This window comes from Martes martes (genome assembly GCF_963455335.1).
Source record: "Martes martes genome assembly, chromosome: 12".
In the NCBI taxonomy this organism is placed as follows: Eukaryota; Metazoa; Chordata; class Mammalia; order Carnivora; family Mustelidae; genus Martes; species Martes martes.
Window position 1 is genome coordinate 17,265,622 of NC_137900.1, and position 25,607 is coordinate 17,291,228.

General features: G+C 42.5%; 1 protein-coding gene across 4 annotated transcripts in view; it reads right to left on the reverse strand.

Annotated features, from left to right (window-relative positions):
• PRUNE2 (prune homolog 2 with BCH domain) overlaps positions 1 to 25,607 on the reverse strand; it is a 260,015-nt gene that overhangs the window by 161,262 nt on the left and 73,146 nt on the right. For all 4 annotated transcript variants that reach the window (XM_080820337.1, XM_080820336.1, XM_080820335.1 and 1 more), the window contains exons 5-6: positions 23,640 to 23,792; positions 20,019 to 20,113 (exon numbers count right to left, since the gene is read on the reverse strand). In XM_080820337.1, coding sequence (XP_080676463.1) covers positions 20,019 to 20,113; positions 23,640 to 23,792 — 248 coding nt within the window. The remainder of the gene's footprint in view (positions 1 to 20,018; positions 20,114 to 23,639; positions 23,793 to 25,607) is intronic.

Here is a 25,607-nt window from a genome sequence, read left to right on the forward strand (position 1 = left end):
GTTGCAAAGCCTTCGCCCCATAAACATCTTCAGTAAAGCAGTGATAAAAGCAAGAATAACAACCCTCAAATGATAAATCGGTCAAATTTAGAGAAGTCAAAATAAGTAGTATTTTCCTTACTAGTCAAATGCAAAGGTTCCACACGTACGCTCGCCCCCTGCCTCATTCCTTGCATCACATTATACAAAAGAGTGATTTCATTTGTGTTCAGAAATAAGTATGAGTGAAAGCTATCAACCAAGATCTAATAGTTATCTAAGAAATATTTTAATTGATATTTCTAAAGATGATAGTGTAGCATGAAGACTGCTTGAAAAGGAAATATTGGGTGCACGTAATTGAGAAAGTTTTTGCTCTTTTTGACAATGGTAGCCTCCAATAAAATTGATCAGCAGAAAAAAGTATTAGAATATATTTATGCCCCAGTCTACATGTGGAAGATAAAACAGAAAATTAAGCATGGATGCAACATCATGATTCAACATCACATGGTGGGTGGGTCCTTAATGAAAAGTAATAAAAATTAACCGTCATCACTCTGTAATTTCTTAAAATGGATCATTTGTTTAGTAAGAGTTATTTCCATGGGACAAACATCAAAGCTTTTCTTATGAGATGAGTAACTATTTTTGAAAATGGTATCAAAACCATTTGGAATCATTCCAGAATCTCATCTAAAGAGGACCATGTCTATCTTTAAAATCTTACCAGATGAGAATTCATTAAGTTCCACTGGTCATTGTAGAAATGAGAATTTCCACTACTGGTAAAGAGGAAAGAGAAAATCCAAAGGTGAACTCTTATGGCAATGACCTTGCCATATATACAATGAAATTGTTTGCTGTGATACAGAACATTTCCTGCCACTTTCTATCTGTAACTGTGAACATGGCGAAAGTAAGTCAAGAAGAGAGCAAAGCGGCAAACCCCTTGCTTAGCTAAAGCCATCTATACTACGTGGTGATGAGGATCAGAATCTGACCTAGGGCATCAATAAAACAACCGAGACACGGGCTCTTTCAACGGTGCGTAAGCGCTATGTCATTAATCGAGCTTGGACTGTAACAGTCTATTCTTACAAGGTGACAAATTAACCATATGGCTACCTCATAGATGACAGAACCAAAATATATTAAACTCTGTGGGGTAAATATACCCACAGGCAATTCTCATATACTGACATTTTTAATACTAATTGAAGCTGATTGATTTACGTATTCTACGTTTTCAAGTCTCCAAAATGATGTATTTAATGTTTTATTTTTAAACACAATTAAAAAATAATATATAAATATATACATACTGCAAATGTAATACAGATAACAAATTCATTTAAGCCCATTTATGCACATTAGTAACACACCATGTGGCAGAAAGACTAGGACTACAAGAAGACCCCTTGGCGATTTATTTTATATTAAATCCCTAATGGCCTCTCCTTATCTTTGCAAAAATATGCACGCAAGTCCGGACTACGCAGCCATTGAAATGAATGGTTATTTATTTGCTAAACGAGAACCCTATGTTTAATGTTCCTTAGACATAAGGTAGTCTGGAAAAGTCGCATTCCTACGGCTCCATACATCATTTATTTTACATACCCTAACTTCGCACAACAGGCAGTGGAAAAATATCTCTGAACAGCACTGGAAGTTGCTGAGATTTTTGTTTCCGATTCCATTACTGGAAGATTAAATGTTAACATGTTTACTTGCTCTTTTAGTGACAAAAACAAATTCGTGTACCGTGTTGGTGCCCAGCGCGGACATGAATATAAAATGGAAGAAAGTTTGCACATACCCAAAACTAAAATCAAACAACGGATGGGTAGCCAAAGTTGAAACTTGTAAATAAATCTTCGTTAAACACAAAAACAAGAAAGCTTCGTGTACTTTAAATTTGTCTGGGGAAAAAAAAAAATACTAATCACTGGAAAGTTCTATCAGGCTGTTCCAAGAAGAAAGCTTCCCCCCTCCCCCCTTTATATGACATGCTTAAAATATGCCACAAATCTTGGTCCTGGACATATCAGCTTTTAATATTCATGCTGATACCAACACACTTTCCTGTCAAGTATGGTTTAGTTTTAAATCACTTCACCTCGGGTTCATACAGCCAAACGTTGTAAGCCCAGGGACATCCTTAGGAGACAGGCCTTTAAGCAAAAACACATTGTTTGCTTCCTCCTTCACTGCTTTCTCCATTTGGCTTCCAACAGATTCTCATACAGGAAAACCATCAAGACAGTTTTTAAGAAAGAATTCATAAAGGAACAAACAGCTGGCGGAAGGAACATAAGGAATGGGGAAAGGAACACCACCACCTTCCTCAACTCAGAGAAAACAGTAACTCATGTTTGCCTACAGGTGTACATACAGACATACGACAAGTAGGATTCACAACCTGCGAGCGTAGGATCACGCTGTGGGGCTGATTCTTGCCCCGAGCCTGTGAAAAACATCAGGCAAACCACACAATTTTTCTGGATGTGGTTTTTTTTTTACTCTCGGGTAGCAAATCTTCTCCAGGATTTCAATCCGCAAGATGGAATCTCGATGTAGTAGTCAAACTTGGGGTCTTTTATGGAATTAAGCTTCTACCCTCCCCTAGGGAGGCCCACTGCTGGTGGGAGGCTGTATGTTCCCTCCTCCGTTCCTTCCCCACCCACCCCCTCTACTCCTCCTTCATCCTGCTGTTATTTTGGACCCTTTGGGGGTTGGAAACAAGGAAGTCAGATGAGGTAGGAGGAGTAGAAAAATGATTACTTCATTGTGACTTTATGGTCTACCTGCTCTTCACAGGTGGGTCAACTTCCTGGGCTCCCCGGGGATTGTCAGAGCTCTTGTATCGAATCTCCCCTGTACTCCTGGACAGTTGGAATCCATACCCGTTCCTTGCTTCCCCAGCCCTGGGCAAGCTGGCTCTGCTTCTAGCTTTTCTCAGCTGAGATCTGCTCTGTTTTCATTTCAAGTCAGTCCTCTTGGGCAGTATCTATTACAAAACGCACCCTGGCTGTCTCTTGCACGTGGCTCAGATCTGGCCCACGTAAACATTTCTGCATTCGCTTTACCCCAACAGTTTTCTTGGGTGAAGGCTACTCCACAAAGGCACCTGTTCTAGATCTTTCTGCCAACACAGCCTGTCCACAAGTTTCTCACCGTTCAGATTCTGTAAGCAGGAATGAGACATATGCCCAAACACAGGGTTCCCCCAACTGAGTCTCTCCGAGAGGGTTTTCCAGAACCTATTGTCCTTGGCTTAAGGTGAGGGATTGGTGCCCCCTCAGCCTCAGTCATATGGGACACACATCTCAAAATGAGTCCTCTTTTCTCTTTCCAAATTTCAGTCCTTTTATTTCTTTGAAGATAGTGAGAAGCCTAAAAATGCTATAATTACGTTTCATCCACTTCTTCGGAGAACTGTGTATCACGGCGTCACACATCACCTTGGGATGGGTTCTGTACTGCCTTGGAGCGTCTGCTGAGTCTTCTAACTGAGTCTTCTGAGTCTTCTAACTTCAGTTGGAAGGTCTGTCTACAAGCTGTCTTCCTTGTGTCCCTGCAGACATCCTGTCCACACTCCTCCACCTGCTCTCAGCCACAACAGTGGCTTTATAGACAGCTTTGAGAGTCTCTTCCAAGCCTCTCGTTTCCTGTTGGTTTCCGTCAATGGAAAACCCCAACGGGTGCTGGGATCACCTTGACCTTGGCCACTCCTTGGCCAAAGACTCCTCTTGAGGTGGCCCTCTCTTTTCACTCTTCTCCTTCCAGGCTCTGGAAAAGCTCTCCCTTCTCTTCTCTTCTCTTCTCTTCTCTTCTCTTCTCTTCTCTTCTCTTCTCTTCTCTTTCCTGTCGGAGTTAGGGCGTCAACCCCTGGAATATCACTCTGTTCCTTGCAGTATTCCTCACTCTGCCTTCAAGTTGATAACGTAGCTCACCTCAACAGAATTTCCTCAAATTATCTTAATTGAATAGGCCGCCTATTCTGCTGAGACTGATAATGTCTCATTACAAATATATTACCTCGAGATGTGCAAACATCATAATATTTTTGAAACTATATTATCCATACAAAAATGCAAAATGTGCCCAGTTTCCTCTCCCATAAGTGTTTTGAATGATCATTTCTAACCTGATCACCTAGATGTCCTTTTACACTATAATGTCCTGTTATTATGAATTCTTGAAAAATCAAAGTAAATTTTTTTGAGGTTTTATTTATTTGAGAGAGAGAGAGTGCAGGAAGAGGGGAGGGACATAGTGAGAGGGAGAAGCAGACTCCCCGCTGAGCAGGGAGCCCAATGTGGGACTCGATTCCAGGACCCTGACTTCATGACCTGAGCTGGAGGCAGTCACTTAACCGACTGAGGCATCCAGATGCCCCTCAAAGTAAATCTTTATAAATATTTTTAAAATATTTCATAAAAACCTTATTACTGAAGACCTTTGAGCCTGCAACACTACAGACACCCTGGAACCCTGGTCCCATCCTCAGAGACATGATGTATCATCAGTTGGATCAGTCAAAAAGCAAGAACTTCATTTCATCACTGTCCTCTTCCAAAGTTCATTAGTCATGTGACTCTTCTAATGGGCTTTTAAGAACACTTGATAGGATGGTCTTTATGGAGTAAGACTCAAGACAACTGAAACCATGAAAAAGTTACAAATACTTAAGAAACTCGATAACTACGAGACAGTCCTGTTTGGATGTTCTGGTGGATTTTCAATGGTCACAAATGACTTCCAGTTCCTCCCATCTGGAGGTGGAGTCTCTTTCCTCATTCTTTGTCTGGGCTGGCCCCATGACTTGTTCTGTCCAACAGCCTGTGGTTTGACCTTATGGAACTTGAGAGCCCCCAAAGTGCTTGCTTCCTCCATTTTGAAGGTTCCTGTTTTCAGGTGAAGAAGCCTGGGATGAAAGATCACGCCTAAAGAGAGACTCAGCCACCCAACCGTCCTTTCCAACCTTCCTAGTTGAGGCCCAGGCCACCCTACATGACCCAGCCTCGGCAGAGCCATCAGCTTCATGAGTGAGTTCAGGCAAGACCCAAAGAATCATGAGAAATACTGAACTGTTGTCTTTGAAGCCACTAAGTTTTGGGGAAACACAGCCTTTCTTATCTTTCCTATCAGAACTTCTCTCTCATACTTGATGAGAAACAACAATGATGACGATAACAATAAGCTTATTCTTCTGTGACCCAGCATAGAACAATTGAGAAAGAATAAGGACCTTGGAATTAGAAGTCCCTGGGTTGGAATGCCTACTCTGTGGCTGGGGTAGTTCATTTTCCCTCCATGAGTCTCAGTTTATCCACCCGTAAAATAAATTTAATAACTACCTATGTTATAAGGAAGGTTTCAAAATTTTTTTAGAAGGTGTCAGAATTTTGAAAGATAACTAACATAAAGCACCCACCTTAGTGGGAATATAGTTAGCTGGGAATATAGTAGGGACTCAGTGACTGCCAGTTCCCTTCCTCAGTATCTGTGTATGCACATCCCAAGGCTGGGACCTGAATCAAATGGCTCTAAGCCAGTGGAATCAGAGTGTGGTCTCTGCACCAGCAGTGTCGGCATCCCAGGGAACTTACTAGAAATAAATTTTTGAGGCCCACCCCACAGCTATTGAGTCTGGTATCCTGCATTGACCCATTAAAGCCAATTAGAATTACCAATCATTCATAAGCTTAAGGAAGATGGAAACCACTATACTGAAGTATCAAGTCCATATTTCAGCTACATAGTAGCTGCTCAATAAATGTTTGATGACAAATGACTATGTTAATGGGTGCTTAAGTGGATAATGAAATGAGTGCGTGCATTCAAGCCCTCCTCTTCAATGCTGATGTACCAGGGACACATTATCCAATCTGATGTGCTATGGGAGGAGGTAGTGTTGTTAATGACTGTAGGTTAAGCCGGGAGCCTCTTTGTTTGGGTTCCATGGATATATAGGTAATGAAATGGGTGTGTAGGTAGAAAATGACTGTTTCATTTTTAGTTTGAGATAAAAAGAAAGCACTTTTTTTGGCTTGATATGCATTTTATTTATTTTTCAATAATCTCTACATTCAATGTGGAGGTTGAACTCACAACCCTGAGATCAAGAATCACATTACTCTACTAACTGAGCCAGCGAGGTGCCCCTTAAGAAACTACTTTTAAAGGCCAGAACAGAAGTACTTGGCATGGGTATTTGAGAAGAAACTGACAATTAGATTTCATAATGGTATCATGAAAAGAATGCTACTCTAATAATATGTTGGAAGGCAAAACATAGCCACAAACACTTAATGTCATGAGCTACTTTTTCTAGAAGAGTCCGTCACAATCCATTTATAAAATGGAAATAAGAATAGATCCATCTTATAGACCAGTCCTAGAAGGTCAATGAAAATACAATGTATGGTATATAGTAAACACTCAACAAATTTTGGCTACTGTTATATTTATTTTTGTAACTTGAATTATTCAAGGTATCGACTAGCCCCATACTAGGAATAAAATGTGCATTAAATTATTCATTTGAAGGAATAAAAGAAGACAAGAATAAAGTACCAAATCCTAGCTCTAGCACTTTATCTGTTTGCCTTTTTCCACCACTAGGCGACACCACTGACCTATCGTAACCCACTCTTCTCGAGACTTCAACACAGCCAACCTTACCCATCACTGTTGGTTGGTTAAGGAACAACGAAAAAGAGGTCTGTTCTAGAAAGTAAGTATCCTAAATTATTCCTTTGTTTGAATCTTCTTATTTCTCTGAATCGCCAGTGGCTGTTTGGTATAAATTTATTATTTCATTTCAGCGTGTACTGAAAAAGTCTCCGTTACTCGGGGAACCGATTCAGCATTTACCTACCGGATAGGAAAGGGGCACTCAAGACAACCACCCGCCACTGTCTCTCTTTTGTAGAGGGTTCTTCTGTCACAAGAAAAGGGAGCAATTTTCCTTTAGCTACACAGCCTGCTTTCCTATGACAAGTTGAGGCAATGCAGTAATTAACCATTAAAATATTGCATGTGATTCACAGGAGTGTTACAGACAAACTAATTTAAACCAAGGTCAGGTCTCCAAATCAGCAAAATAACTCTGAGAGAGGGAGAGAGAGAGAAAATAAACAAGAGGAAAAGTAAGCAACAGCTGCTATTAAAAGTAACGCCAGGCGGCTAAAACTGGTCTGATTACATTCCTAAAAATGTAATTAGCCAAATCCTTCCAGAAATTAAACCATCAAAATGACATTAGAGTACACTTAAAATATGTATTTACAGAAAGAAAGAGCAGTCATCCTAGCATCTCACCATGTCCTGAGGGTTTCCCTCCTCATGAAGAGAGATGCAGAAGGGAATCTGATATTGAACCGCGAAGAAAGTTCAAATTGTCACAAATGTATCTTGTGAGATGCTGGTTCTTAATTCCCTCAGCCGGGTGGAAGTGGAGAGGGAGCGAACTTAATAGGGCTGTTTTGTGGTTTCTTTGTCATCTTATGGAAGATTGAAGTGACTAGAACCAAAGTCTATCTATTTGCTTTCCAAATACCAACATTTCTTGAAGGGTTAACAAGAAAGGTGCCTAATTCTACCAATGTCCTGGAGCTCACTTCTCAGAAAGATGGGCATTGATACTTGGGTTCATTCACAAGGTAAGGGTCAACCGACCTCATCCTGCAAAAGGATTTCAATAAAACAGAATTGCCTGCTTATGACTTCTGAAATTCTAGAAATGCACAATTAGTATTTACATAAGATGTGGTGACATAAGAATTTATTCAGAATGCCTTCTGATAATATGTCCAGTTCCCCAAAGGTGAATGTGAATATAAATGAGAGGTCCCCAAATAAAGTCACAGAGGTACCAGGAATACCACACGCAATGGACAGCCATAGGCATTTTGATACATATAAAAGACTTTTTTAATTGACTTTTTATAATAATAAATGTGCATAAGGAAGTGACTGGAAGGAAGTGTGGTAATACTCATGAAGTAGGGACTGGAACAGGGGTTCTGAAGAACGGGGGGACGTATGGAAAAGGGAAAGGTGTGCAAAATCTACTAAGATGGAAAAAGGCAGAGAGCCATGAAGTGATACAGACAATCCGTGGTGTGGTCCAAAGAAAGTTCTAGAATTCACTAAGGCAGCGGGTGGTTGTTGAAGCTCAGGAGGAAAGCGGTAACAATGTGTGGCTGGAGAGAGCAGGCTCTGTGTCTGCAGCTGAAGAGCGGAAAGCAGGGAGGGGGAAGACAGGCTGCCCGGGCAAAAGCCTAAGTTCCCAGCATATGTGGGGACTGACTGAGGAGTGAAGCCGGGGGTGGCTGTGATGTTTTGTGTCCAAACAGGAAAGGCCTTGAAGACTAATTATGTGATGTTGTTCAAGACTGTACACATGACCTGTTACCTCCCGCTGCAGGGAGGCCAGGCCTACTCTTAATCTAAGCTATTATTAACTGGTGAAAATATGGAATAGTAGCTGTTGGCCAAAATGTATGAAAGCAGATAAGTAAGCTCTGAATCATAAGTGAAGGTTCTACTTTTCCTTGATATATAGAAAAAAGTCTAGGACTCAATGAAACAGTCCTGGATACCAAAAGCAATTCCCTCCTTGGGTAAGCGTCTCCAAAGATAGCCCCCTTCAATCTCTTCCCAGTGTCTATGCACATGATCCTCCTTATATCAAGAATTGGGGTCTAGGGGTGCCTGGGTGGCTCAGTCTGTTAAGCATCTTACCCTTGGTCTCGGCTCAGCTCATGATCTCAGGGTTGTGAGATCGAGCCCCACATCAGGCTCCGTGCTCAGCTTGTCTCTCTCCCTCTGCCCCTCCCTCTGCTCTGTCTGTCTCTCTCATAAATAACTTATTAAAAGAGCAATAAAAAAAAAAAGAATTGGGGTCTAATTCCCACTGGTGTGCTGGAACTGACTTGTACAGGTTTACGAGGGACGATTATAAAATTTGGGGAAAATCTGCAAACCCATCATTTGCAAATTAAAAACAGCCATTACAAAAATTAAATTACATATTTTGGGGCGCCTGGGTGGCTCAGTGGGTTAAGCCTCTGCCTTCAGCTCAGGTCATGATCTCAGGGTCCTGGGATCGAGCCCCGCATCGGGCTCTCTGCTGGGTGGGGAGCCTGCTTCCCTCTCTCTCTCTCTCTGCCTGCCTCTCTGCCTACTTGTGTTCTCTCTCTGTCAAATAAATAAATAAAATCTTAAAAAAAAATAAAAAAAATTAAATTACATATTTTACATTAAATTAGTTGTATCAAAATCAAAAGTCAAATTCTGAAATGCATCCATTCATAACTATTTTATTATCTGTTCCTATTATCTGTGCTAGTTAGTATAGTATCTGCAGAGCAGAAATGCTATATAACGGCAGGCTTATGCACATCTCTTCTCCCTTTGTATTGTTTGACCAATAAAATCACAATAAATGCAAAGTCTATGATTTGATGATTTGATATATGTATGCATTGAGAAAAGATTCCCATAATCAAGTTAATTCATACATCCGACACCTCTCATAGTTAGATTTCTATCTTTTTCTTTTTTTCCCCCTCGGTGAGAACACTTAGGACCAAATTCCAGTGATACAATAAAGTATTATCCACTATTCCCAACTCTGTTTAATGATCTCCTATTGGTGCTTTCAAATCAGCCATACTAAGAGCATTTATGGAAACTGGCAAACACTACACATCAAGGCTTGTTTTATTGTTTCATTGCTCCTCTAGAGCAGGTTGGCAAACTACAGTCTGCAGACCCAGTGCAGCCCGCTGACTGGTTCTGTCATGGCCCATGAGCTAAAGGTTTTCAAATTGCTGCTACTTGAATTCCTGTATCATATCCTCAACTGTGCATCTTGGACCACAAAGTCTAACGTATCTACGATCTGGCTCTCTTCAAGAACCATCTGCCAGGTCTGGACTTAAGAAAATGTTAAAACACAAGTTAAACTTCAAAGCATGTGGTGTCTCCGGCCATCCCCTGGTGAAGAGCACACGCCCAAACCCCCCAAAATCCCTGAGGACATGATCTTCCAGTATTTGAAAACCATTCATTCGGCCAAGAAGTCCTTCATGTTGTTGACAATCAGATGAAGTTCAGACAAAAGTCTTTGTTGTTTCACTTTGTTGTTAAGGGAAAAAAACTATCAGCTACATTCCTGATGAAACTATACCCATCCATCGACCTCAGGGCAAGAGTTGCACAAAAAATAATTAATTCATTTGTAAGATTTAATTGATGATGTGGTCATTTACAAAAAAAAGAGTTGTTTTCTTTGCAAATTTTGTGCTATATATTTTTTTATAACAGCAGTGTGTGTATGTGTGCATTTTCCCCCCCCAAACACCTATGAGCATACCACTGCTAATTTCCCTTGTCATCAGTCTGGTCTGATCTCTGAGGCTTAAATCAACAATAGAAAATGGTAGAAGTCATACTCAGACGTTTTAAGTTAGGTCACAAGAATTACAGCTCCCACCCAAGTCTCTCAGAAAGTTGAAAACAGAGCTACCCTACGACCCAGCAATTGCACTACTGGGTATTTGCCCTAAAGATACAAATGTAGTGATCTGAAGGGGCACGTGCACCCGAATGTTTATAGCAGCAATGTCCACAGTAGCCCAACTATGTAAAGCATCTAGATGTCCATCATCAGATGAATGGATAAAGAAGATGTGGTGCGCGCGCGCGCGCGCGCGCGCACACACACACACACACACACACACACACACACACAGGAATACTATGCAGCCATCAAAAAGAAATAAAATCCTGCCATTTGCAATGACACGGATGGAACTAGGGGGTATTATGCTAAGCGAAATAAGTCAATCAGAGAAAGACAATTATCATATGATCTTTCTGATATGAGGAATTTCAGAGGCAGGGCAGGGGGTCCCTGGGGATAGGAAGGGAAAAAATGAAACAAGATGGGATTGGGAGGGAGACAAAGCATAAGAGACTCTTAATCTCACAAAACAAACTGAGGGTTGCTGGGAGTGCGGGGTAGGGATAGGGTGGTTGGGTTATGGACATTGGGGAGGGTATGTGCTATGGTGAGTGCTGTGAAGTGTGTAAGCCTGATGATTCATGGACCTGTACCCCTGGGGCAAATAATACATTATATGTTAATAAAAATAATCTTTTAAAAAAAAGGAATGAAAAGAAAGCTCGCTCCTGTAGCATGTCTCTCTAAGTGTCATGCTGGGAGAAACCCAAGCCAGGTGACTGTCACAATCGAGCCCATACTTCGCTGCCATTGGACTGTTCACCGCACAGGAAACCCCAAGCAAGCACTGCCCAGCTGAACTCAATAAGCCCATAGACCATGAGAAATACTAACATCTTATTTTAAGCCTCCAGGTTCTGGGGATGGCTCGCTACCAGCAGCACATAACTGGAACACTGTTTCACCGTGAGGGGGAAGCAGGGAGAGGGGAGCCGACTGGACCCAACACATCATGGTGTCAGGAATCCTTGTAGCCCTGTTTGTTTCCATGCTCTTGGTACAAAAGCAGGTACAAGGACATGCTGGGGGGGTGGTGAGAACAAAATGTAACTACAAGTGGGGAATGGTAATGAATAGTGCACATCTACCGTTGCCTATAAATCTGAATCCCACAAAGCCACTCTCTGCTAGAGACGCAGCAGGTAAAAAGTGATCGGGGTGGGGCACTGACACTTCCTTGTTCATTCACTACCAATCAACCGTATTCAGGCTTCCTAGACCAGTAAGCAGCTCACTTCTGCACGGGTCACTTTCTGCACTGAGCCAAATAAGGCTAGCATCACTTCCATTCCCGCAGCCTCGTCGGATCTTATCTCATTATCTTATTCTCATGGCACAGTTGGCCAGGGAAGTCTGTGGGGATTTCTGGGCCCCGAGGAGAGGTTTACCCCGCACCCAGGGCAGGCGCTGTGTTTTCGCTACCCCCTTTTCCATCCCCTCCACGTAAAAGCATTTTTTTAGTCAGTGTTAACAGGAGAGAAGGACAGAAGTCCAGGGCACGACCCTACGCCCAAAAAAGCACAGGGCTTAATGAGTAACTTTATTATCTTTAAACTCTGGGTCACTGTTTACTCATGCCTGCTGCCAAATGATTGCTAGAAAAAGCTGTAGTGAGGTATTTTGTACCATTTAGGGACATAAACACAGAGAAGTATGACTAGCTAGGTTAAGTGTCATGAATCATTTAAGTCCACTTGAAATTGGCCAATAAGTATAACAGAGAAAATTTGTCACTGAAACATCCACTTGGCTCCAAGTTCACGCAAGCTATAGATACGAATCAGGATTCTGTTATAAGGCACTTCCAAATAGGCTGCTTTTACAGGCTTCGTTTGGTGTCTTTGAAATATTTTTGGCCATCTGCAGAAGGAGCTACCTACATACAAATTGTAAGGATTCTAAATATGATAAGATTTCGCGGCTTAGTACATTTTGTTTCAAAGACAAAGTGCCGTTGCCACTGATATGATAAGCCATTCTTTAAATAACGATTTCTTTTTAAAAAAGAGATTTTTATTTATTTATTTGAGAGAGAGAGAGCACAAGCAGAGGGAGAGGCAGAGGGGGAGGGAGAAGCAGACACCTCCCTAAGCAGAGACTGACCAGGGCTCGATCCCAGGACTCTGGGATCATGAACTGGGCCAAAGGCAGATGGTTAACTGACTGAGCTACCCGGGCACCCCTAACCAAGGATTTTGGATTCTCTCATCTCAGTGATGTCTTATTATCAAGAACTGTTGACTGTAGCTCAAAAGGCGTGCAAGTCTACTTTTGTGGTTCTATCTTTCATTTTTTTCATCCTGCCACTGTCCTCAAGAAGATATGAGTTATTAGTTCTAAATTACTTTAAGAAGCTATGAATTATTAGCTCTGAAGTCATACTTCAGATGCCTCAGACACACTGATTATTAAATTCATACCATGAAAGTTACCTGCGTTTGGCATTTGCTTTAAATCCCTTTGGACCCTTGAGTCAGGTATGAATTGAAAACTCCTAACACCTCAACTACTCAGACTTTTTGTTATTGGGAATTAGTATCTGCTCAAAAGTGATACTGTTTCCTTTCAATAGAAGATCTCTACCACTGAATTTTTTTCATGAACTCATTAGGCTGCTCTCCATTTGGAACACCAATTTGGAAAAAGTTATATATCACAGCAAGGCAAACCAGAATACTCATATCCTTGAATTCTGGGGTCAGGCTGAGAAGAAACATCACACTTCTTTCCTCCCTGCATGGTATGTCCTACCCAGTCCCTTGTCCCATAATCGTTGTTCCTATCACTTGTATATACTTGATTTGTTTACCAAATCTCTGGGTTAAGGGCCAATAACTACTTTCACTATGAACACTTAGAAGTTAGATGTTTACAGATCAAAACTGAAAAGATTTTTATTTTATTTTATTTTTTTAAGGTTTTATTTATTTATTTGATAGACAGAGATCACAAGTAGGCAGAGAGAGGGGGAAGCAGGTTCCCCGCTGAGCAGAGAACCCGATGTGGGGCTCGATCCCAGGACCCTGGGATCATGACCTGAGCCGAAGGCAGAGGCTTTAACCCACTGAGCCACCCAGGTGCCCCAAAAACTGAAAAGATTTTTAAAAGAAATAAAGACATGAAGGTAAAGAGGAAAGGGGCTTGGTAAGGAGAATTCAACCAAGGACTGGGGAGGTCTAGGCTGTCTGACACCCCGAGTTTGGGGCAATCCCTGACTCTAGATGACTCACTAGTGAAGCCCTGGGTGGACTCCAAGACTACCACTAGTCTTGCCCTTTGGTACCATATCCCAAGCAGTGAAAACAGTACTGGCACAGGACGAACCTGGATTTTAGTTCTGTCTCTGCATTAGACAAATGTTTTAATATCTCTACATTCCAATTTCCTCACCTCCAAGATGGAGACTGTGGCAAAGACTGTCTACTAGTCTTCAAAGTGGTTCTTCTTCTTGGGCACATAGCTAGACCCTGCAGCTAGACGGGACCCCGTGACCAAGCCAATGAGAGGTAAGCCGAAGTGATGGATGCTCCCACCAGGCCCTCCAAGCTCTTCCCCATCCTGGTGATAGGATGGAAGTGTCCGTGGGCATCTTAGGACAGCCATGTTGAACATGGTCTCTGGATCTCCCATGGCCACCGGACCAGGAACACCAAAGTGGATCGTTACACAAGCAAAAATGGAACAACTTTTGGGTTGAGTCTCTGAGGGCTGGCGTTTATCTGTTACAGCTGCTACGGCTGCCTTCACCACTACAGAGTGACCAGAGCACCCTTGCCTCACAGGCTTCCTGGAAGGATTAAATGAGATGACGCTTGCGAGTCCTCACTCGACCATCAGGTACACAGTGAATGCTCAACATCAAACATTAACTCTTTAGCAAGAGGAGGTGGTCGGCCTGGACCCAAGAGGAAATGGAGGCAGTTATGACCTAAAAGCCTGGAGGAGAGGTTGCACATGTTTCCACTGGTTGGCCAGTTGGCTCTGAAAAGGCACCTACCATATTCTTCATGATAATACCTTAGTCAAAAATCATCTATGCTGCCCCCAAATATTCCTACTACATGTTCTATGACACAACAAGGTAAGTAAATACCCTCGAGGTGCTTCCATCTTGATGGCCAAAGACTCTGAACTCCAACAAGGAGAAATCACATTATGGTGCTTAAAATTGGCCAACCAGATTTTGGACTGCTTTGCTCAGTCTTAAAGCGTGGGTTACAGTGGTTCAAGGATGTTTCACGGCGCCCCTGAGTAACTAGTAAAAAGCAAAACAAAACTTTTGTTTGGGAAGCGTTTAGCAATGATCTTGGGCATTCATTCTGCTCCGTGCTCTGAATGCTGAGGGAAAATGTTGGTATTTTTCCCTCTGCAGTGTTCCAAGGTGCAGCTTGGCTGGTAATCTCTACAGGGCAGAATGAGTCAGCGGTCTGAGTCACTTTAGCAGAATGCATCCCATGTGCACTATTCCAGGTTTCAAATAGCAGAGCGTCTGGTCATGAGGAGGTCCAGAGCTGAGAGCACAGGGGAGCCCCAGAGAGAAAACAAGCCTGAACACTTCCCTCAGACTCTCCAGTTCCAAATAAAGGACACAAAAATCTCGAGAGTAGATCCCCACTGTTCCTCATTTAAAGGAAATAGATTTGAAATAAAAACATGTGGAAGCATAATGATGTACTAGAGGTTGGCTAATTGAATTTAAATAAAATTAAAAAACAAAACAAAACATGTGGAAGCAACAGATGAAATGTGCTTAGCAGGCAATAGAATCATTCAGACAGTCCCGTATGTTTTATTCACTTCAGTTGTCTGGAAAATTATTACCTTTACAAATAGTCTATATCATGGGTTGAATTGTGTAAACCGCCCCCCACACCAACACACACCAAATTTATACAGCAGAGCCTAACTTCCACACGCCAGAATGTGACCTCACGGGGACACAGAGTCGCTGCAGGTATAGTAAAGATGAGGTCACTGGGGAGGGCCCAAATCCAGTATGACTGGGGTCCACACAAAAAGGGCAAATTTGGACACAGAGACAAGGAGAGAGGAAAAACCATGTGAACACGAAAGCGGAGATGGTTGGTGACACCTCGACCAGCCAAGCAACACCAGAGACTCCAGCGAGGCCCCAGGAGCTGGGTGAGAGGCACGGAAGAGCCTCGTGGCCCTCAGAAGGAAGCCGACCTTGCCAACATGTGAACTCACCTCCAAAATTGTGAGACACTGAATTTCTGTTGTTTACATCACTCCATTTGTGCTGTTTTGTTTGGACAGTCTGAGCCAACTGATACAGAACATATACCGGAATGACTCCTAAGGTCATTGATGTAACAAAGAGTCATCAAGTCACTGCCTGCTTATGGTCCCTGCTGAGGAAAGATGCTAACGAGTCACGGCTTTTCAGAGATGCTTAACGGAGGGTTAAGCATATTGGATGTTGGCAAGGGAACTGTTAATGGGGTTAACCTCGGTTGCTGCAGTTGTACCTCAGTGGACTGGAAAGATCTGTCCCTTCCTCTTTAACTGTGTACTAGGCCCACGAGGTAGAATCAGCACTTCATTACTGGTGAAAGAACACAGGCAAAGTTTGTTCCAGTGACGCATATGCTCTGATAGCCATGAATGTTTTTCTTTCTTTTTTTTTTTTTCTGTTTGAGGCTATGTTATTTTTCATTTTTATACTTTCTAGTTTTTAATATGGATTTAGTTTTTGGCCGCCTTTATTTCTCCCTACTGGTTCTGCTGCGAAAATGCAGGATTGGAAGCTGCACTTGTGGAAAGCATAACACAATGTATAGACTTGTCCAATCACTAGGTTGTACAACTGAAAGTATGTAATGTAACTTTGTGTGTCAAGGACATCAATAGAAAACGAGATGGAGGACTGAAACAGTATCACAACCACCTGTGTTTCTCTTGCTAATCAAATTGCCAAGCAATGAAAAGGGCACAAAGGATCAGGTACAACCATAATCAGTGAAGTGAATTCCAATATGTGAGGTGTACGTCCCACAAGATGTGTGCTATATTTGGACTCAGAACAATCTGGAGGCCGCGTGAAACGGGACAGACGTATCTTCTCCATGGTTCTAGCTTCCAAGTCCTCTCTGTGAGAAGGGCTAACCCTCCAGCTGTACTTCAGAGAAGCCCACTTTTAATGCACTGTTCCTCAAAGTCCCATTCAGTCCGACCTCATATGGAGCAAAGTACTGAAACTCTGCATTATTATAATTATTTGGTTTCTGTGGCAGATCTTTCAATAGCACCTGTAACCTTGATTAGATTGAAATTGTTCTTTATGATATATACTACCATGAACATGACAGAGAAAGAGTTAGTAGCTTTCTTCTTACAACCTCAAAGGTCAGAGTTAACCCATCTGTCAAAGCAGTGGTCTCTACCTCCTAAACCAGTGGCTCCTACTATGTATGTTGCAAGGACACAGATTCTTCTGATTTTCTCAAAATTTTTACCTCCCCAAATTAATTGGGTCATTAGTCAAATAAAGGCCATGACACGTCCAGCTACGCACCTGCAGCATTTCAATGGACCACTGAGAATTTAAAGAATCCTTTTCCCCCTTTCCCTGACATGTCACAGAAGTTCCAGTGGATTCCTTCCAGTAACAACGATTTTGCAAAGCTGCCCAATCCACTTTTGGACAGCTGGAGAAGCAGTGCTATCTACAGGTACATGGGCCATACCTGATCTATATGATCTCAGCCTTCAGACATAGTTATCTGGAAAAAAAAACGATTAGGAGGGAACAGAGTAGATTATCTTGGAGGCACAGCTAGGTGTTTTGTTTTGCTAGCTATTTATTTAACTTGGAAAGGAAATAAAAATCAGATATCACAGGGACAAACTGCAAACACCAATACGTACTAAGTATTTCTAGTTCCCGAACATCTATTATACGCCTAGCACTGTGCCAGGATATTAAAGGGAAATAGAAGTCGAAGATGGGCCCTTGGGTGGCTCAGTTGGTTAAACATCCAACTCTTGATTTTGGCTCAGGTCATGATCTCAGGGTTGTGAGATCAAGCCTCTGGTCAGGCTCCACTCTAGGCATGGAGTCTGCTTAAGATTCTCTCTCTCTATCCTTCTGCCACTCCCACCCCCCGAGAGCACACTGCTGCTGCCTTTCTTAAAAAAAAAAAAAAAAAGTCAGAGATACCATAATTGTGCTCAATTAACTTAAAGAATGGTCTAACTGTGATTAAATAAATACATGAAACCAAGCTCAATTTAATGGAAATCATGGTAACTATTTTAGTCCTGAGTTGGTCCTTCAGGCCAAACTTTGCAAGAGTTCAGAGTATGGTTATAAACAATGGAGAATTTATAAAAGTCATCATGAAGTAGCTATGTCTTGACATGCTTTGAAGGACAAATGAGACTTAGACACTCATAGGAACTAAGAATATTTCTATGAGAATCTATCTAGATTTAAAGGGTGTTTTGACAGCTGTTTTAAAGCACACAAAATAAGATTATGGGGATTCTATCATTATTTTAAAAAGAGATGCATGGGCATGGGATGGGAAGGCTGAGATAGAATCATATGTGAGTAGGGAGGAGGAAACGCCACGTCACAGGACACTCTGTGGAGAAAACCAAAGTCTCCCCTGAACTAAGGGATTTTTCCAATGGACAGACTAAATAATGTGCATTTGCTCTTCCAAAGACGTAATACGATGTTACTAAGGAGTTGCCTCCCCATTTCTCAGTCATCTTTACTATCCCCATTATGCACAAGTGAAAAGCCCTCATTCGGCTGATTAGCACTTAATCTGTGTACCCTTCTTTTACACATAAAAATGTCCTTCCTCCTCCTCCCAGAAGATCATATAGTGTTTCCAGAGATGTACTTAATTGCCTGATTAATTACTGGACCTCTATGTAAATTTCTGTAAATATGATCATTTTATCACTTATTCATCTTGACATTTACAGTTTAACAATTCTGACAAAGCCATTCATATACCCCTGTAATATAAAGGTACATTACAGCTATGGTAAGTCTGTAATAATAAAAGCCTTAAAATAATTTGCTAACTACAGACAGTTCCCTAAGCAATTATAAGATGCTCTATGTTAATTTAGAAAGGAATTCCAAACAAGGCATTTAAAACCTAATAAGATGCCATTAAGTGAAGGGAGGCAGGGGAGGGGGAAGAGGAGACAGAAAACCCTAAGGCTTGAACTAGGAGAAATGATTCTCTGAGCTACTGACCCTTGCAAGATCCATGTTTTCCTTGGATTTCTATACACAGAGCAGATTTCTAATTGAAGGTGATTATCTAGTTACTACATCCTAAATTGCATGCATTTCTTGTGTTGAGTCACATCAACATCTAATTACGGGAAGCATCTATCAGTTTGAAAGTCCACAGAAACAGTTGCGCCAATCTACCAACTACACACAATGAGAACGTTCTCCATACACTACAAGGCACAATATAACCACCAAATGTCACTCTCTCCAGTGACAACAGTCTGCCTCCTGACACTCATACAGATCTATGACCTAAATTACCATGTCAATCAACTGGGAATAAATTTTGCAAAGAAATTACAAAGAAAAGCACCTGCATGGGTCTTGGGTTTTCTGAGGTATGGCTTCCCCATGCATGCCTGCTATTCCCAGGAAATATACACATTGATAGCGTCATCAACACCAGGAGGAACGAGAAAAAGAATGGTGATACACAATTCTAAAAACCTAAAGATGAATTGCTATACAGCAATTTTTGTCTCCATAAACTTGAGGGCTCAGTGCCTCAACCCAGGCAATATAACAGGACAGAGACAACGCAGACTTCGGCGTGGTGTGTTTCTGTAAAATATCATCCCCATTAGTTAGGTTAATTAAGATTAACACACAAGTCACTGAAAACCCCCAAAGTAGAAGAAGGATAATTTACCAAGGAAACACACAACGACAAGAGTAATAGTCACCCTGAGTCATTCATTTAATAGATTGGAAGGAGAGTTTTATGAATACTTGAGCTGTCACCATTACTATCAAAAATGACATGCATCCAAATTACTCACAAGGGCCAAAGGACAACTTGTTTTCTTGGAAAATTCTGTGGATGACGTGGAGTGGTGCACAGAAAAAATGACAGGGAAGCCACTCCCATGTATAATCGTCACCATTAAGCAGACTCTACCCATGCACGCATCCAAATGTGAGTGTTTGTGTTTCAGGTTTTGTTTCACGGAGATGAACGAAACAGCACTCACCTTGGGAATCCGTGTTTGCCATTTTTCATTGACTTGGCACAGTGGTTTCATCCAAAATAATAACCCACATTCCTAGTCAAATGTATCCTAAAGAAGCATTCAGAGCAGAAGACTAACACTGACTTCTGCTGCGGGGGTTTGCACACCAATTGCTCAGACGGCAGCTCTGGAAAATCTGTCATTGCCCAAAAAAACCCAACCGACCAACCAGATAAACGGACGAAAAAATCATTCCTACCCTTACCTCGAGGGTCATGTTCACGGTACTAATGGCCACTTTTATTTCTCCATCGGACAGTTCCTTTAGATCTTTCAGTATTGTCTGTTCAATACTTAAACCTGTAGATGAGAGGGGAAAACATTATGTTACACTTGGGGGCCTGCTCTTGGTAATATCAAGGGATTATGTAAAGAATTCACATATTCAGGGGCGCCTGGGTGGCTCAGTGGATTAAGCCTCTGACCTCAGCTCGGGTCATGATCTCAGGGTCCTGGGATCGAGCCCTGCATCGGGCTCTCTGCTCAGCAGGGAGCCCGCTTCTCCCTCCCTCTCTCTCTCTCTGCCTGCCTCTCTGCCTACTTGTGATCTGTCAAATAAATAAATACAATCTTTAAAAAAAAAAAAAAAGAATCACATATTCATTTCAATATCCCTCCCCAAGATCTCTTTTGCCCAGAACAAGGCAAAAAAAAATCACATTGGTGGCAATATTTGCACCAGTTAGGATCCCAGCAGGAAATAGAATTCACCCCTCACGATGAAAAAGAAAAAGACTTTTTAATAGCAGAGATGTGGGTGGGGCTGAGAAAATGAGTAAAAGATGGTGAGGCATCCAGACACTGGAAAAGGACAAAGGAAAGAAACAGAGACCTGAAGGTAGAGGACAGAGGCTGCCAGAAACTTACCATCAAATCAGTGAGAAGCACGGAAGAAATGCTCCCGCCTCTCTCTTCTCCTTCCCTTGAACCCCACCCCCGTGGGTTGCTAACTCTTCTCACCAACCAAACGGAGCCAGAAGCCACAGGACTAAAGGCTCAGGGATAAAAGCCTCCAGAGGCCCAGAGCAGATAAGAGCAGAGACTGGAACCGGGAAGAGGTGGTCAAAAGAGGAGAACCGAGTGTTATCAGGCAAACTAGCTAAGTCATACCTCACAAGGCCAAAATTTGCTTTCAGGATGGATTTAGGTGAGGCTCCATATATGCTAGTGAAATTTTATTCAAAATGCACTTTTTAAGGGTAACCTATAAAATTACTCTGATTAAATTGGTCACCCTTGTAATGGACTTTGGCCATCGGAGCCGCTGGATTCCATAAATGATGGGGAGAATAATCTGTAATGGCTGAGTTACCCAGAACTGCATAGTTGAGTCAGGTGACCAATGTGCTTCAATAGAATCTATCCCTGAAAAACAGAAAAAGCTCTGGCTTGACATGTTACTCTCACCCTAGATTATTATATCTGACTATGCCTACCTTCTTGGGAAGAAGACCTGTAATAAAGCCGCATAGAGCACATACATCCTTCCCAGATACGTGTTAAGACATCAGAGTTGGCTACCTGCCCTCCCAACTTAGAACACTCTGCCAGTCACAGCAGTGTGGGGAAACAGACCGAGTACAAAATACTCTTCTTTGATTGCAAGACTCAAAGGCCACCATCAATTATACTGCAGCATAACATGATTTACAGAATACACTGTGACATTCAAAGCTTGGTCTAGTTTTGGAACATCTGGGTGGTGCATTCGGTTAAGCACCCAATTCTTGCTTTCAGCTCAGGTCATGATCTCAGGGTCATGAGATCGAGGCTCACGTCAGGCTCTGAGCTCAGTGAGAAGTCTGCTTAAGAGTCTCTGCTCCGGGGTGCCTGGGTGGCTCAGTGGGTTAAGCCTCTGCCTTTGGCTCGGGTCATGATCTCAGGATCCTGGGATTGAGCCCCGCATCGGGTTCTCTGCTCCACAAGCAAGGAGCCTCCTTCTCCATCTCTCTCTGCCTGCCTCTCTGACTACTGATCCCTATCAAATAAATAGATAAAATCTTAAAAAATAAAAGTCTCTGCTCCTTCCCCCTGAATTCTCATTCTCTCTTTCTCTCAAATAAATAAATAAATCTTAAAAAAAAAAAAAAGAAAAAAAAAAGAAAAGCTTGGTCTAGTTTTAAAAGTGAATGACAAGGAATGCCTGGGTGGCTCAGTCAGTTAAGCGACTGCCTTCGGCTCGGGTCATGATCCCAGGGTCTTGGGATCGAGCCCTGCATTGGCGGGCTCTCTGCTCAGCAGGGAGCCTGCTTCCTTCTCTCTCTGCCTGTTGCTCTGCCTACTTGTGATCTCTGTCTGTCAAATGAATAAAATCTTTAAAAAAAAATAATAATAAATAAAAGTGAATGACAAGGGATGCCTGGGTGGCTCAGTCAGTTAAGCGACTGCCTTCAGCTCAGGTCATGATCCCAGGGGCCTGGGATCGAGCCCCACAGTGGGCTCCCTGCTCAGCGGGAAGCCTGCTTCTCCCTCTCCCTCTCCCCCGATAGTGTTTTCTCTCTGTCAAATATATAAATAAAATCTTAAAAAAAATAAGTGAATGACAAGATACACACACGTCCACACACGCACGTTTGTACCAGACGCGCCAGTGTCCCCTTCGCTCCTCCCCAGCTCTTCCCATCGCAGTGCGCCCCAGCGTGACGCCCAAGCACCAGCGCCTGCATCTCTTCCTGAGGCCTCTTTCTGGCCCCAGAGCCTCCTCTCGTGGAATTCACAGCTCCTGGGACCAAGGAGCCCTGGATACTCAGTACTCCAGTGATATGCGGGTAAATGCTGAACAGTCAGCAACAGACCTGATTTGCAGTGTTTGCTCGTTTCTGGGGGGTCAGTACTTCCATCATGGCGGATTTCACGTTGCCAACCCAACACTGCCCAACTCACGAAACTCCTGAGAATTTACCAACCAGCCCCTGGAGCTCGACGGGACAAGTTCCAGCACAGCACTGCGCCCTTCAGGTGGGATAACACCGAGGCGCCATTTCACACTCTCTCCTCAGGTTCCCTAGCGGAGTGAAGACATGACTTCCCACCAAGCTAACCCGCTTGATCAACCACGCCAGCTCCTGTCAGTGTGCCCCGGGGATCACCTGCCAAATAAACCGCTTTCCCTCAGGCTCTGCCCGCGGGGGATTCCAAACTCAAGGAGGAAGCCGGGTCTATGTTTGGGTTTCAATCCTGGCCTGGCCACTTGCCAACCGTGTACGTGATGACAAGAAAGCAAAGTTGCCTCTCTCTGTGCCTCAGTGTTCGCATCTGGAAACTGGGGATATAAATAGCACCTGACTCTCAGAGTTGTCTCCGTAAGATAATCCATGCGAAGTTACACCAGCAAAACTTTGTGTGCCTCAGGCACTCCGTGAATTACATCTATTTATGATTATTATAGAATAATTGAGTCAAGTCTGTCTTGGTAAAGCTGAGATTGAGAGAACAATTTTATCTCCTTAGCTGTCTTCTCTTTTTTTTTTTCCAAAATTAATTGATTTATGAAATCCCATTGTGCTTGACATTGCTCCTGCCACATTCTCAGAATAGAACCTGCTCAGCACAGGGATTTCATGTAATGAGGCATCTGGGGTGCACGTTAGACGCGTGAATGAACCACACATCCAGACACAAAGGCCTCAAAGGAGAGCTTGCCATGCGTCAGCTCGTCTCCTTCCAGGTGAGCTGATATTACGTGCCTGGAAACCTTCCCCAAGCACAAACAATAGGGAAGAAAATGAAGGCACACTCAAATTCACTTTCTGGGCCCTGGCCACATGCCTTCCCATAAACCATCCCTGCTCAGGAGCTGTGACAGAGCTAGGGGACAGTCACTCACCCTGAGCACTGAATTGGGTCTCCTGCAGGACGTTGATAATGTCTTCTCTTGGAGGCAAGCTAGGAAATTTCTCTTCCAGGATAGAGAGAATTTCTTCTTGCTTCTCTGAGATCTTCTCGGATTCCATGGTCATCCACTTGAAAAGGATGCTACCTGAAAGGCATGAATGAAAATGGCCTTAAACTCCCCAGCCATGTCAGGAAAATCAATGTTTTTCTGGCCTCTCGATCTATACTTCCCCTTCCAGTTTCTTGCCTGGACCAGCAGCCTCCATGGAGTAGCATTCAAGAGACAGGTTTTAGAAAACTCTTCAGATACTATCTGTCCTCCCTCTTTGTTCACCAGGTACTAACCTCCACAACTTGACTATAGAGTACTCTGTGGTAGAGTTTATGGAGAAAGGAACAAAATGCATAGCTTTCCCCCACACAAACATACAAAAACAATATTCATTGTTTTATGATTTCAGAATGGAATTCAATGGCAAACTGTTTTAAAATATCTAAATTATTTAATAGTTCCCTTTACCATTCCCTTTAAGGGACCACAGTGAAGACTGTTTTCACTCATCACATATTGATTTCACGTGTGAACTTCTTCCCTTTAACAACCAAATGATTGCCAAGTCCCACCGTCCACAGCAAAGCAATCTGTCCAGGTCACCACCTGGAGGCCACTCTCCGTCTTCCAGGCATCACACACAGCTTTGAAGTCACCACTATCTATTTATAAGAATTCACAAGCTAGGTCTCAATTACAGACTTCGATTACTAAGTCATTTGCCAATATGAACGACTAACCTCTGACAAACTCCTGGAATTTCTATGCACAATCTCACCTTGAAAAGGAGGAGTAACCACCTGTCATGGCCCCTTCCCCTGCTTCCTGATCCCAGGCCAACACGGAGCCATCGGGGAAAGAAAAGTTCTGATTAATGAAGAATAATTAAATTCTCTAAGAGTCCTCAAACTTTTGGATTAATCAAGGTGTCACCCTCTCTCTGGCTTTTGTTGTGGCCTTAATGATAACCATGGGGGAGAGAAAAGGAAGGAGGGAAGGAAGGCAGGCAGGCAGGGAGGGAGAGAGAGGTGAGAATGAAAAAAGAGAAATGGTGTAGTGAGTGAGGGAAAACAATGGCTCGCGATCCCGACATCTATCCTAAAACCTACAGAATCTAGAGATTAGATCTTCACTCACCATTAAAACATCTTGAAAGACCCCGCACAAGTCATCTGGCCTGTTATCACTTCCCCATTTTAAAATGGAAATAATACTGCTTTCCCAGCGTATAAAGTTATACCGGGAATCAATGAATGTAAACATCAAAATAAAAAGCAAATAATGCCTAATATATTTAAAGCATTCATACATTCATTCATCCAACAAAGAACAAGCAAGCACCTACTATGGGCCGGGAGCTGTGCTCGATGCTAATGATTCGATACTGAAATAAGGAAGTTATGTCCCAGGAAGCTCAGAGTAGTTTAGGGACTACAAATAACAGTACCATTTCATTATTGGTGGGGAAATACATAGCACTCTAGATCTAGGCCAAATTTAGGAGTCAAAAAAAGTTTTGTAAAGAGAGTTCACCTTAGCTGAGACTTGGAAGGTGTCTTAAGGTGAAGGAAAAGTATGAAGATCCCCGGTCAGGTAGACCATGTGCAAAGGCACTGAGGTGGGAGAGGCTCTGACCACCTCAAGGAATGGAAAGCAATTGATTAGAACCAGACAGTATGGTTTTAGAAAAAAATGTTGGAAAATTTGGTTGGAGAGTAGACAGGGGCAAGTTCATGTAGGGCCTTTACAAGCCATCTTAGTTGTGTGACTCTTGATCTCGGAGTCATGAGTCTGAGCCCCGTCTTGGGCCTAGAATTTACTTAAAAAACAAAACAAAACAAAACAAAACAAAAAAATGAGCTTTAAGTAGTGAGAGATAACATGCTCATATTTATGTTTTATAAGTAT